General features: G+C 42.1%; 1 protein-coding gene across 1 annotated transcript in view; it reads left to right on the top strand.

Annotated features, from left to right (window-relative positions):
* IQCH (IQ motif containing H) overlaps positions 1-12546 on the top strand; it is a 55166-nt gene that overhangs the window by 39452 nt on the left and 3168 nt on the right. Inside the window, exons 16-18 of the mRNA XM_010009737.1 lie at positions 7640-7807; positions 10203-10328; positions 11656-11717. Of these exons, the coding sequence (XP_010008039.1) occupies positions 7640-7807; positions 10203-10328; positions 11656-11717 (356 nt within the window). The remainder of the gene's footprint in view (positions 1-7639; positions 7808-10202; positions 10329-11655; positions 11718-12546) is intronic.

Raw genomic sequence — 12546 nt, 5'->3', positions numbered from 1 at the left:
CACCCCCCCCCCCCCCCCAAAATAAGTGCCTCCTGCATTAAGCTGGTAATTACAGATGATGGTCTTATGGCTAAGATGTTTAGAGGATTTTAGTTTCAATGTTCTGTATCTCTTGTATTTTGCTCTGTAAAAATAATCACAGGGATTATTGTTCTCTGTGGAGTAAACCGGTGTCTGTTAGAATGTGGAGCTGAGGTTTGAGGATGAATCTAAGGAAGAGGGGATATTGCCAATTCCTTATAGCAAATAGGATGGTGGTGATGAACAGTTTGGTTTACATCATAGCAGTTAATGTAAGCAGAGGGAGGTAAAGGAAAGCAGTCCCCTTACCAGTCACTGTGAAAAGCAAAAGAAGGGCACTGCTGTATATTGTATCCAGTTTAAAGATAACACTTCCAGGAACTTAAAACCACTGAAGCCAGGCTTCCTATAGAGTTGTGCCTTCAATCCAGTTCCCATGTGTGCTCCGGCTGAGCTCCCCCTGCAGCCTTTCCTGTTGTAAGTCACTAGTAAGGTCTCTGTCCACTTACTTGAGAAATCTCATGGGAGTTTCATATGTTTAATAATTACACTTTCTTCCAAATTTGGTTGATATTCGCCAATAGGATTGAATATTATGGCAGGTGGACAAATCTAAGGGATAATGCCTGACTAAAATGACACAAAATGAAGTAAAATCTGGATGAGGAAACTGAGCTTCCAGTGTTCTGGTAGCAGCCTTGTGCTTGAAGCCTAAAGAAAATGAGATCATTTTTAAAGAACATAAACCCCGCATTGTCAGTGGTGAATAGTACTGTTGTGCTTCCTGTACGCAAATTCAAATACACTGTGTGGATACTGGTGCTAATTCAAGATCTCAGCATCAAGTCTCAATTATTTCTTGTATTACCAAGGCATCTCCTTGTTTTTTGCTCTTTTCTTTTGTTTTCTTCTACACTTTTCAATTAGGACCTGCACTGTTTAAGAAGTAACTGTAAAAGGGAACGTGTCTGTATTTCCTGGGGTAGGCTACGTAGAAGAGGTGGACTTTCAGAAGACACTTGAATCCGTTTGGGTGTCCATTTCTCTTCATTGTCTGAAAATCAGAGCTTGTGTGGTGTGAGAAAAGGCTTTAAACACAGGGCTTGTGTTTAAAACCAGAGAGTTAGCATATGGTATCTATTGGCAAAGCTGGCTCTTTGGCAGTGCTGTGATAATTATATTCCATTTTAAGCTCAGAGGAGGCTTAAAATCAGGGGTTTGGTAACTGATACCACTGTAGGGTGACTGTGGTAAACATGAATAATGTTAGCTTTGAAATGCAGATCATGGTTACATTTGACTCCCAAAATGCATTTACACAGGCATTGTGATGAGGCCTGTGGATAAGCCACACTGGACAACTTGATGTAAAGTTGCTTTACAAGGATGAAGGGATGACATTCTTCCCTGTGGAAGTCAATGGGAGTTTTGCAAATGGCTTCACTCAAGCCAGGACTTCACCCAAATGCAGAAATATTTCCTACATTATGAAGGCGGTCAGATTTCCTGGCATGAACAAGGACACATTAAATCAGTCAGTGTTTCTTGTGGCCTCTTACTATTATTTCTGTCTGTTCTGCCTTGGTTTTCTTCCCTTCCCCAATTGATTCTACCTTAATATCTCCTATGTTTGTCAGCATGTACCACAACTTTAACATTATTTAAGCACAGGTTTTTAAATTTAACTAGATGTAGAGGCAATTAATGATGCCATCTGTCTTGTGAGAGGGAGATTACACAAAACATTGTGTTTCTGAAAGCACTATTTTTTTGGCAAACAAGAAATCCTATTAGACTCTCAGAACATTGGCTCCCTGATTTCAGAAGTGCCCACTTAAATGCAGTAGCTGAAAGGCTCAGACATAATTCCTGGAAGTACTTCTGTTATATTGCTGTGTTCTTTTGGAGCACTAGCAGCAAGGAGACTGTGTGATGGATGAGGAACAATGTGTGTCTGTCAAACACACAAATGGGTGAATGCAGAAATGAGAAAGTAATCTCCACCTCGGTCACTGTGGACAGCTTTGTGCCCGTCACAGACACCGCAATATCTTTACTCTCGTGCAGTTCTACACTGACCAAAAGGTAACAAGAGCGATGCTGTCCTCAGGCCTGGAGGAGCTGTGGGTGATGCTGCAACCTTTCAGATGTGAGACATGCTCCCTCATATTTACGTTGGGCCTTCTTTATGCTTCTACTTGGTACCCAACTCTCTCCCGGCTTCCTTTCCCTCATCCTCACACAGGAGCTTGTCAGTCTGTCACTGCATGTGCAGTCCTAGCTGGCCAGTTTGCCACTGCTTCTACATACAAGTAATTCAGAGACCTCTACAGATCGTACCATCTTCTAGCTACATATAACTCTTCCTTAAATTATGGTAGAACTGGGTAAGGTTGCAGTTTGCAAACAACAGCATTGAGGACAGTGCCTGTAGGAGGATCTAACCCCTGTCTGATAGTCTCCACACCTGCCTGCCCTGTGCTCTGCTGCACGCTGTACTTCCTTTCCTACATTTCATTCTTGATACCATGTCTAACTCCGAGGCTAAGACGGGAGTTGCAGTGTTGGGTTATCTGAGGAGGGTGCAAGGCAGAGCCTGCAGCTGACAGCATCACTCTGCACTGTGCTCCCCGTGGAGCGTGGCATGGGGCTGAGCATGGCAAAGGTACCACAGGAGTGTGCATCAGTGGTGTGATCTGTGACCTGCACCCTGGCAGCGAGCTGAGGGGCACGGAAAGCTGGAACATGACACATGCTCTGTTTGCCACAGAAATCTGTTTCTGTCTCTCTTATAAGCATCTGTGATTTGTTCCTGAGGGAAAGGGAGATGGAGACATGCTGTTTTCTATGTCTTGGGGGGGAAAAAGTGGAGGAGGAGAATTAGGTGCATGATTTGGACTGAACTGCTTCTGATTCCCACTGTGTTTTCCAGGACTGATCTTTAAGAGCAAGGCCTTGACCCTCTCAAGTGAATACTTGCACAGTATTGACTGTGTGCTGCTTAGATCCCAACTTGTCAAGGAGCTACACCCAGATAAGTCCATTTAATTGAGTCCATTCCTTGAACGCATAAACTTACATCCATAGATCTGTGGAGAGATAATTCGGAGAAGCAGGGTCATAAGTCACCTTTTTCATCAGTCTGAGAGCTTAACACAGCCTCTGCAGTACTGAGCGGCACTGGATTCAGTTGTTCAGAATGCAGAGGAGACGATGAGGCAGAACATACTGTCAGGAGAACTGCAGCGCTGGGAAGGTTTAGGTGGGGTATTCTCAGAGGTTAGGGTCAGTTCTAGGGCCCTAAGATGTAAGCTTTGGGGTCAGCACCAGCCCATCCCAGCAGCCGCCACCAGATGGCAGCCGGATAAGATCCTGTCTGCGATCCCTGCCGAAATGATCAATTCGGTTTTAAACTCCTAAAGGAAATTCCCTTTCCAACGCCCGAGTTGCCTTAATATTTTACTAATTGACATTTTTAGTGTCATTCAGCCTCTTCTTTAAAAATAGCAGGTGTGCTTTTTACAGGAACACTGACATGGACACTAGATGTAGATCAAACAGCTAAACTGGAGAATTAAAAGCTGTAATTTAGTAACTTTAAGAACTGACTATTTCCCTTCTTAAGTTTATGTTTTAAAGCTGAAGCGTTTTTCTGGCAGTGGTGAAGAATTACACTACAGCTGTGAAACTACAGAGATGTCTGTACCATGAGGGCTCTTAAGCTGTGCATGCTGAAGGAGAGCGTCTCCTGGCAGCCAGTGCAGAAGGGAGTGATCTCAGACTTCACGGTGTTTCCTTGGACAAACAGGCAGGAAGTCCTGCAGGATGTGTATTTCTAACTATTTTTTTTCCAGTGGTGGGATTCTGGAAAGTCTAATCTGTGCTTAGCTTAGTTCATCCTAAAACCACTCTAAAAACTATTTAAAATTTTAACTACTGCCTCTAATTTTCATTTTTTTTAAAATCATAAGTTGTCATAAACCCCCAGATCTGATTAACTTTAACTTTTGAGCTTCCATTTGTTGTTTTAAAATCGGGTATCAGTTTTACACTTCACAAGTGAGCTCTGTTCAGTTTCTGAACACAACTGTCCTGAAAAGTCCCCAAATCTCAGGTGAAAGCTCTCAGGTTATGCTCGTTTGCCAGTCAATCCTATCAGGATGTGACACCTATGGTTGTGAATACCTACAACTGCATAAATGCCCTTATTGTATACCCGCAGAAAGTGAGGATGGACTCAAGGAATAGATATTTGTCAATCTGTATGACTGTATCATTCTTTATCTTTACTTGCCCTTTGCACAGGCCTTCTTCTAACAGCTCCTGATTTACTGGAGGAGATGATAATTCTCTGTTACTAACTGCCTGACCTCCACAGACATTGCTTTATAGACTATGGAAATAGATTCATAACATTAAACCAAACAGAACCCCAAGCCCACAACACCACAGCTCAGATCTTCAAGACATTCTAGAAGCTTTTAACACCCAATTTCTATTAATTCAAAGGAAAACCTGTTGCAATCTAATGGATGATGAAACAAGCAACCCCTTCTCGATTTGGGAATACGTATTGATACATGATTGGGGAAAGGTGCCAGACAGAGGCAGCACACAGATGTCCACTGCCCACCTCCAGAGTAAGAGCACTACAAGCAGGTCCATAGCGGTTGTCTTTAACGGCTCCACCAGCCAGACTTGATCCTGCTCAACTTCCATCCTGGCTCAGAATTACCACAAATGTTGCCTATTGCTATAGTTCTGGAAAGAGCACTCGTCTTCAGGAACTGGAATAGGCCTTAGGCATTGTTCCACTGAAGAATTCAGTCAAGTAGTTACTAATGATCCAGCCTGCATTTGAACTCATAAAATGGGAAAACATGATCTGAAAATGAAGTTAGAGCCATTGCCCAGGTCCTGTGTCTTTCCCATTTCTGGATTTCCATGTCAAAAGGGAATCCCCTGCTAGGATAAAGCTGGAATCTTAAGCCATCTGATTCTTCTTCCTTTCTCTCCACAATAGGGATGTTCTGGGACACAGCCAGGGCAGAAAGGGACATGGCCACACTACAGAGTTCTCCAACAGTCCCGAGCCAGGAAAAGAATCCTTGGGGGTGATCCCAGCTGGCACACAGGAATGACCATTTGGCTGCGTTCACTTGCAGTAGGGGTGGTTCAGCCTCAGGCCCAGAATGAAAGGAGGTGGACAGGTGGTTTCCAGCCACATTTGCCTTCCTCCCCCTGTGCTTGTGCAGATCTGCACCTTCTCTTTAGAAAAAGCAAAAAATATGATGACTTTATGTAGAACGTTAACTGTGACTGAAGCTGCAGGTGTTCAGAGCTCTCCTTCTGGACATTGAAGAGTTACGGGCCGGGGAGGGGATGATGGATACCTGCCTTCATTACATGGTAGGGCATCAGCCCACCCTGTACATTTGAGCCCTTGATTTTGAAGCCAATGGTGTGTGGGTCGTTGGTCTGAGATGATGAAGCCATGTCTGAAACAAGTTGACACACCCTGAAAGTGAACAGAAACTCCTTGAACTGGCATGTGTTTGGCCTCAGGATTTCTGGCATGAAAGTTGCTCTGCTAAAAGCTTTTTCTCCTCTTCCTCATGTTATAGCCCCTTCCTTGGGCAGAGGTAAGGCTGGAGTCATCCCCTGGTGCTGTGGGATCCAGGAATGATTCTGTTATCTTCCAAAAGCAGTGGCTGGGAAGGTGCTGGCAGGGTGTTAGAGCCAGGTTAGCATGTTGGGGATTTGTTTAGATTCTGTGAAACTTGTCACACAAGTAAGTAATGGGTCTCTTCTACACCTGAAATGAAAACAATGTCACTTGTATGTACTTCAGTTACAACATGGGGTTTGTGGAGTAACTCTTGTAGAACACACATGCTATTTCATGCTTGGTATGGCTTGTCTGAGTCTCTAGCAGAGTGGGATGAACTTGTCTCGTGCTGATGGCTGTTTCCCTTTGCTAGGCTGCATTTCTGAATGCTTTATCTGCTGTTAAATGCTCAACCCATTCTCAATGCTGCCAGAACATGGCTTGTGTAGTTACCCAGTAACAGGGACATCTTTGCTTAACTAATGTGGTTTTTTCCACCTCAGCCATTTTATGTTCCAGCTTCAGTCACACTTGGCGTCCTTTATTCATGCATCAACAAAGCTTCCAGATAATGCTGGTGTAGATTCTGAGGTCAGAACAATGCAGGTATAATATCAAGATCTGGATTAAGAGCCATCAGTTCACCTGGAGCTAGCGAACAGTCCTTGGGTATCCAAGACTTTCAACAGTCACTGGTCCCCTCATGTGGCTCTGCCACCTCTTTCTAAGGCATAACTAAAGTTGAGAGTCTAAACTCCGACTCAAACAAGGTTCAAGACACCTTGGCTGTGACTGATTTGTCCATAGTATTTATGGAAATCAGTGTAAAGCTTCTACAGTATGTATAGTTTATAATTATTCAGCTCATTGGAAGGGTAGCACAGACTGGAGAAGTACAAATTGATAGGAAAGTTCCTTCCTGTCTTGCAGAAGTGATGATAAAGAATAAATTATTGAAGAAAATTAAGCATTATAATTGGGGAACATTCCCCTATTACTAAGTAAAGGCAACCATTAGCATCTGATTTGCATTTTATACCATGCAGCAGGAAATGTTTAAGTTGACAAATAGGATATTTAATACAGCAACAGATACTTGGCAGTTAGATATTAACAACTGTTACTGATGTGATTTATTCACCATTATAAAAAGGGCATTACTACGTGCATATGATTCCAAAATTAACTCCAGTTTACCAAGAGGCCTTGACTGACTGACCTCTTAATATCCTTATAATTATGCCATTTACCATTCAGAGGCTTATTCAAGTCATTCACTGCTAGATTTGTTTTAAAGGGGTCCACTGTAGGGCAGACAGTTGTGTGTGTTAACATTTCTCATTGGAGTAGTAGGCACAAGCATTTTTTAAGTGGGGAAAACTCATGGGGTTCATCCAAGCACAGGTTATTTGGAACCTCAGAGAAGCAATCCATGGTACTTCCTTCTGCTTCACTCTCAGTGTGGACTGGCCTCATGGATCCTCTTTCAGGTTTAAGCCATTCCCCTTGGCCTGTCACTACGTGCCCTTGTAAAAGAGTACCTCTCCAGATTTCTTGTACATCCCCTTTTTCTGTCTCAAAATACCTATTCATAACTCCAAACTGACTTTACTGAACACTGATTATTCTTCAGCTGAAAAATGCAGGTGTGGCGTGTCGTGCTTAGATAATTGCAATTTTACATGATGCAAAGTTCACAGCTGCTGAGCTCATGTATCTGCTTTTTCTCATCATTGATAAAACTGGGTAGCTGGCCTGGTTTTGGGTGGGATTTTTCATTTTCTGCCTAGTAGCTGTTGCAGTGCTGTGGCTTGGGTTTAGGATGAGAATAACACTGGTAACACAGTGATGTTGGAGTTGTTGCTGAACAGTGCTTACCCTAACATGGACTTTTCAGCTCCTCATGCCCCCAGCAATGCAGCCAGGGGCACAAGATGTTCCTTCATACGACTGCTGAGTTTCACCCTTCTTCTTCTTCTATTTTAATGCACCTGTCTGTGCTTGGATTAGGTGTGGGCAACAGACCTTGACCTTTGCTATAGTGACCAGCTGGCCTTGACTCAGCTCATGTTGTACGTGACAGATGGAAACCTGGATTGTACCTCCAGCTGCTTTGAAGTATCTCTCGGTTCAAAGAAAATGGAAAGCCAACGTATTGAGCAGGAGGAGACAGAAACTGTGAGCAGCAATTTGGTTACAAATAAGACTATGAATGTAAACTACTGAAAAGGTAAAATCTGTCCTAGATCACTGCTCCAGAGGAGCTGAATCTGCTCTTTTCAGACTTTAAACTGCTAATTTTAGATTTTTACATGGTTAATTCAGGATACCACCATGTCAGAAATTACAGGAGAGGGTTTCGATGCTTATGGGCACCTGATTATTCCTCCTTTGTACTCAGTAATATTGATTTGTGGTAGTAACTAACTTCTATATCTTTCAGGTAGTTTTCAAGTTGTGAAAAATACGGTAATTTCTATGTTGCAAGAAAAAGGGAGGAGGTGAAAGCACTGCCCTGACCATAGGAGTAGCTTAGAAGCAGCTAGGATGAAAGCTGAGCCTTCAGGACATGAGTGCTGATTGGAGATCAGAAACTGGAACCTGAAGTTGTGCCCCAGCTGTGTGAGACATGCATAAAACAGGGTAAATAAAACAGTCAGGGCAACATCTGCAGAAGGATTTGGTCCCCCAAAGCCCTCCCAGCTCTCACTTGAGTTAAACCCAAATCTTACTGGAGCGGGATGAGCTTTAAGTTCCATTCCAACCCAAACCATTCCATGAGTCTGTGAAAAATCAGAGAATAAGGAGTGTATAAGTATATACACATCGAGATACAAAACAGATGCCAGTTTACACATGTTGACAGAAGATTCACAACTCCCTATTTTTTTCACGGAGGAGGATGAGGAATGTTAGCCCCATTCCTAAAATGTCATGGTGCTGTAATTCAGAGGTTAATGAGCTCTTGATCTATTGTTCTTGTCAAGCAACCACTTTTAGTAGGAGAGAAGTAAATGAAATCTGATTAGTCCCAGTTGTACAAGTTTTAGAAAGGAAAAGTAATCAAGTGGCAACTTTTTTTTAATTAAAATTCTGTCAGAATTAACATGAATTGTCACTGTAGCCTGGATTTTTCTCCTTTCTGTCTTTCTGAGGGTTTTACCTCCTGAAGAGTTAACTACAAAAACACTCAGGAAAATATCTTGAGAAGAAACAAACAAACCAAGAGACAAATGCTTTTACAGCACATGATCTGTAATGAATGATTAAGTAAAATGCTTTGTGTAAAATTATGATGTTAATAATGATTCTGTCCCTTTTAATTTATTAGATCTTCTCAGTGCTGGTAGGTTTGATTTTGATGAAACGGAGCAGCACCCGAGTTGCTGTGATGGTTTTATTTTTAGAAATGCTTCTTTGAAAGAACAAATTTCCTAAATACTGCTGCTACTGTAATTATGTACAAACCCAATCACTCATTATAGTTAGGATACATTATCTTCTAGACAGATGAGGCTAAATAAGCAACACATTAATAATTCATCCTGCAGTTCATTATGCATGTGTATGCATGCTTTGTAGCTGAAATAAGCACCTCATCAACCTGATGCCAACCCTTAAACAATAGTTCTGTGTTATTGCAGCCACAGCCGAGTTTACGCTTGTTAAACTGCTGCTTGGATTATTTTATCAAGCATTCATTTATTTGTGGTCCCCTACTGCAGAGAACAGATTTTGGAAGCTCCTTTTTTAAGTTAATGACTTGAGCAATGGGTGTTATTAATTCTCAGAATATTATAAACATGATTAATTTTCAGGCAGAGATATATTAGATAAGGATTTCAGCTATGTCAACTTAAATGAGTCAATGTCAAAACAAGTATCATTTTAGGAAGAAAATGCTGTAAATTACACGCTTCAGCATGCAGTATACCCCCTCTGAACAGGCCAGTATTAAAAAGAACATTACAGGAAAGCCTTGCTTTAGGGGAACATCTCTATTCTTTAGTCCTGAGCACTGAGGAGAGTTTAAACTCCAGCGCAGTGCTGGTTTTCATCCATAGTGTCAACTTCCCTGGCATCAGCTCTGTAGCTCCTTGGAGTCTCCTCAAAGGCTTGGTGGAAAAATTACATACTCTCTAATGCCAAGGGAGAATGCTTGGTCTTGGAGAATCCCAGTTTCAAATACAACTCATTATCCACTTTGGAATTTCTGCTATTGGGAAGAGCCAACTCCAGAACAACATATGTTACTACAAGGCAGGGTGGATTCAGAGAATCCACTTAGAATGACTTCACAGGGCCCAGTTACTGATGAAACTGTGAAAACATCAAACTGTGTAGACCTGCTGTAGAATGTCAGGTTTGACTAACAGCATGAGGTGAGGACTGAATTTTGCTGCATGGAAATGTCTGTGTCCAATAGACACTGTGATGGACAGGAATTCCTCCCAAGGGAGTCTCACTCCACACTTACATGAGTTCACTGAGAAAAAGCCTTTTAAATAGTGAATTGTTGCTTTCTGATCTGAACTGGTATGAAAATAAAGAATCCTGTGTGATTTTTCCCTAGCCTTCTCCAAGGAGCAGCTGGTGCGCTGCAGCAAGCAGCCAACTGAGGCACTCCAGCCTTGCAGAAACCTACTACAGTGTTCTCCTCCAGACGTGTAAAGCACGTGGGGTTGGATTTGACATCCAGGTATGAGCCGGAAAGGTTAGAAAATATGATACTCTGCAGAAATTGCATGTGTAAATCCCAATATGGTGAAAACCCTCAGCACAGTGTAAAGATGAAATGTTGTGTTTAGCATAATCTAATGTTTAAGTGTTCTGTTAAAAACACAGTGAGGTGCTGCTCTGCAGTTTTGCGAGGATGGATTGGTATAAATCAGAATTGTGTTATTTTCAGTTGTTTTTGTGATGCTAATTAATGAACTCTGAATTCCATAAAGGTCTTCAGCAGTTCCTGTGCTGATGAGTCTTATCTTGCAACTTGCCTCTCAGCTTACTTCAGCTGGGATGTAAGTCTTGAAGAACAGAGAATCCATTTGATTTAGCAGAAGGGTGGAGCAGTGAAGGATGAAGAGGATGACAACATGTTTATGTTATACAATAGGGAGTGAGACAGGGTCTCTCTGGGAAACCACCAAGAGAATGCTGTGCAGATCTGCAGTTACCTGGAGCAGTGCTCAGGTTTTCCTGAGAGCACTTGGCCATCAAACGGCCCTTTCACGCACCTCTGTACCCGGGAGAGAAGATAAAACCTTCAGAGGCCACGAGGTCAGGTGATAATGGGGAACAGAACGAGGAATGAAGAAATGAAGACGCAGCCTGTGCTAGGGAAGGAAGTGCTTAAGGCTTCTGAACACAATTGTAAGAGAATGAAATGTAAAAGCATTTAGGAGATGTTACACCAGACAGAACAGTACATAGATTTCAGATCCTAGAGCACAGGGCTTCACTGGGAAAGGCAGAGCTTGAAGTGTTTTCTCCAAATAAATCCTCCCCAGGGATGGCACCTCACAGTGACATGTGGTAACTCAGCATAAACTGCAGGTTTTGCTGCTCTCGCCTGTATCAGGCCTGTGAAGAACCAGAGCAGAAGGTTAATGAGAGTTCATGTCCCGTGTATATCTGAGGTGAAAAACAGACTCTTAAGAACAGGAAAACCTAAACATATTCTGTCTTTCAGTGTAAGTGTCTATAAGGCTTTTAGGTTAACCTGTCTCTTGATAAAAGTAACTCTAAGGAAATAAAAGATACTTATGACCATCTCTTACTGTTTTGGAACAAAAGTATTTGGTACTGAATAGACTCTGCTGTATGTATTGTATTTATATAAACCTAATGTATTCTCTACATTAAGTCAGAGCAATAATCTGCTTACACTGAGCAGTAATCCGTTATGCAGAATTCAAACCTAGCCTTTCTTAGCTATGGCTATGTACTTACTGTCCCAGTATAATACATTCATTATAACTATTTTTGGAATAATTAAAAGAACTTTCTGTCTTTTTATTTAACAGGAAAAACAGGGAACAGTTTTCATCTTGTATGAAGATCAGCAGCGATACAGACTGGGAATGATGTAAGTATACACAGTCAGTCCCAGGGGCCAATAAACTGCTGGAACACCTTGATGTGAAGAGAGCCCCACAACGGCCTGGTCTCCAATGAAGGTTGGGAAGGAAGCAGACAATCAGGACACCACACACTCAAGTTCACTCACTGTCACCCCCTGTTCAGAAAAGCAGAGTGACTTCATCTATGATCAGCCTTCTGAAAAGTTTTAGGAAGGCTTTCATTTTAGTAATGAAGAGAAAAGTACAGGAGCGTGCTTAGATCAAAGCCTAACTGCTGCAGACTAAACACCACAGCAATTAGCTAGATGCACTGTCAGAGGCAATCTAGCTGTGAGAGCAGAGGGATTAGCACGGGCTTACTTTTACAGGCAACATTATTAAAAACCTAACTACATGTGATGCAAAGAAGGTGTGAGTTTAATGCCTTTTCTATATTGTTCTTCACAAAGTGATCAACAGCACTCAGGCAACAGCAGATCCCATAGTTTAGTAATTCTTTAGACATCTCAATCTCTCCCAAGAAGTCTAAGAAAGCATAATCTGCATGAATCCACTACACACCGATGGAAAGCCTCTCCTCAGAGAGAATTTGTGTAACGTTTAGTGCCAAAGCAGGATGAAATGAGTGAGAGGCTGCAACGCCCTGTTCTCAGTCTGTTTTGTATGTCTTCAGTGCTGGAGCTATTTCATTAATGACCTAGATGAGAAAAAAGCTTCCTTGAGTGCTGGATGTGACTGTGCAAGTATTTTGGAAGGTAGGAATAGAATTCAGAATGATCTCAGCAAATTGAAGAGACAATATGAAAAACAGAAATACATTCAGGTGGAACCAGC

This window comes from Nestor notabilis, unplaced genomic scaffold, assembly GCF_000696875.1.
Source record: "Nestor notabilis isolate BGI_N333 unplaced genomic scaffold, ASM69687v1 scaffold832, whole genome shotgun sequence".
In the NCBI taxonomy this organism is placed as follows: domain Eukaryota; kingdom Metazoa; phylum Chordata; class Aves; order Psittaciformes; family Psittacidae; genus Nestor; species Nestor notabilis.
This window is presented reverse-complemented; position numbering and strand designations above follow the sequence as displayed.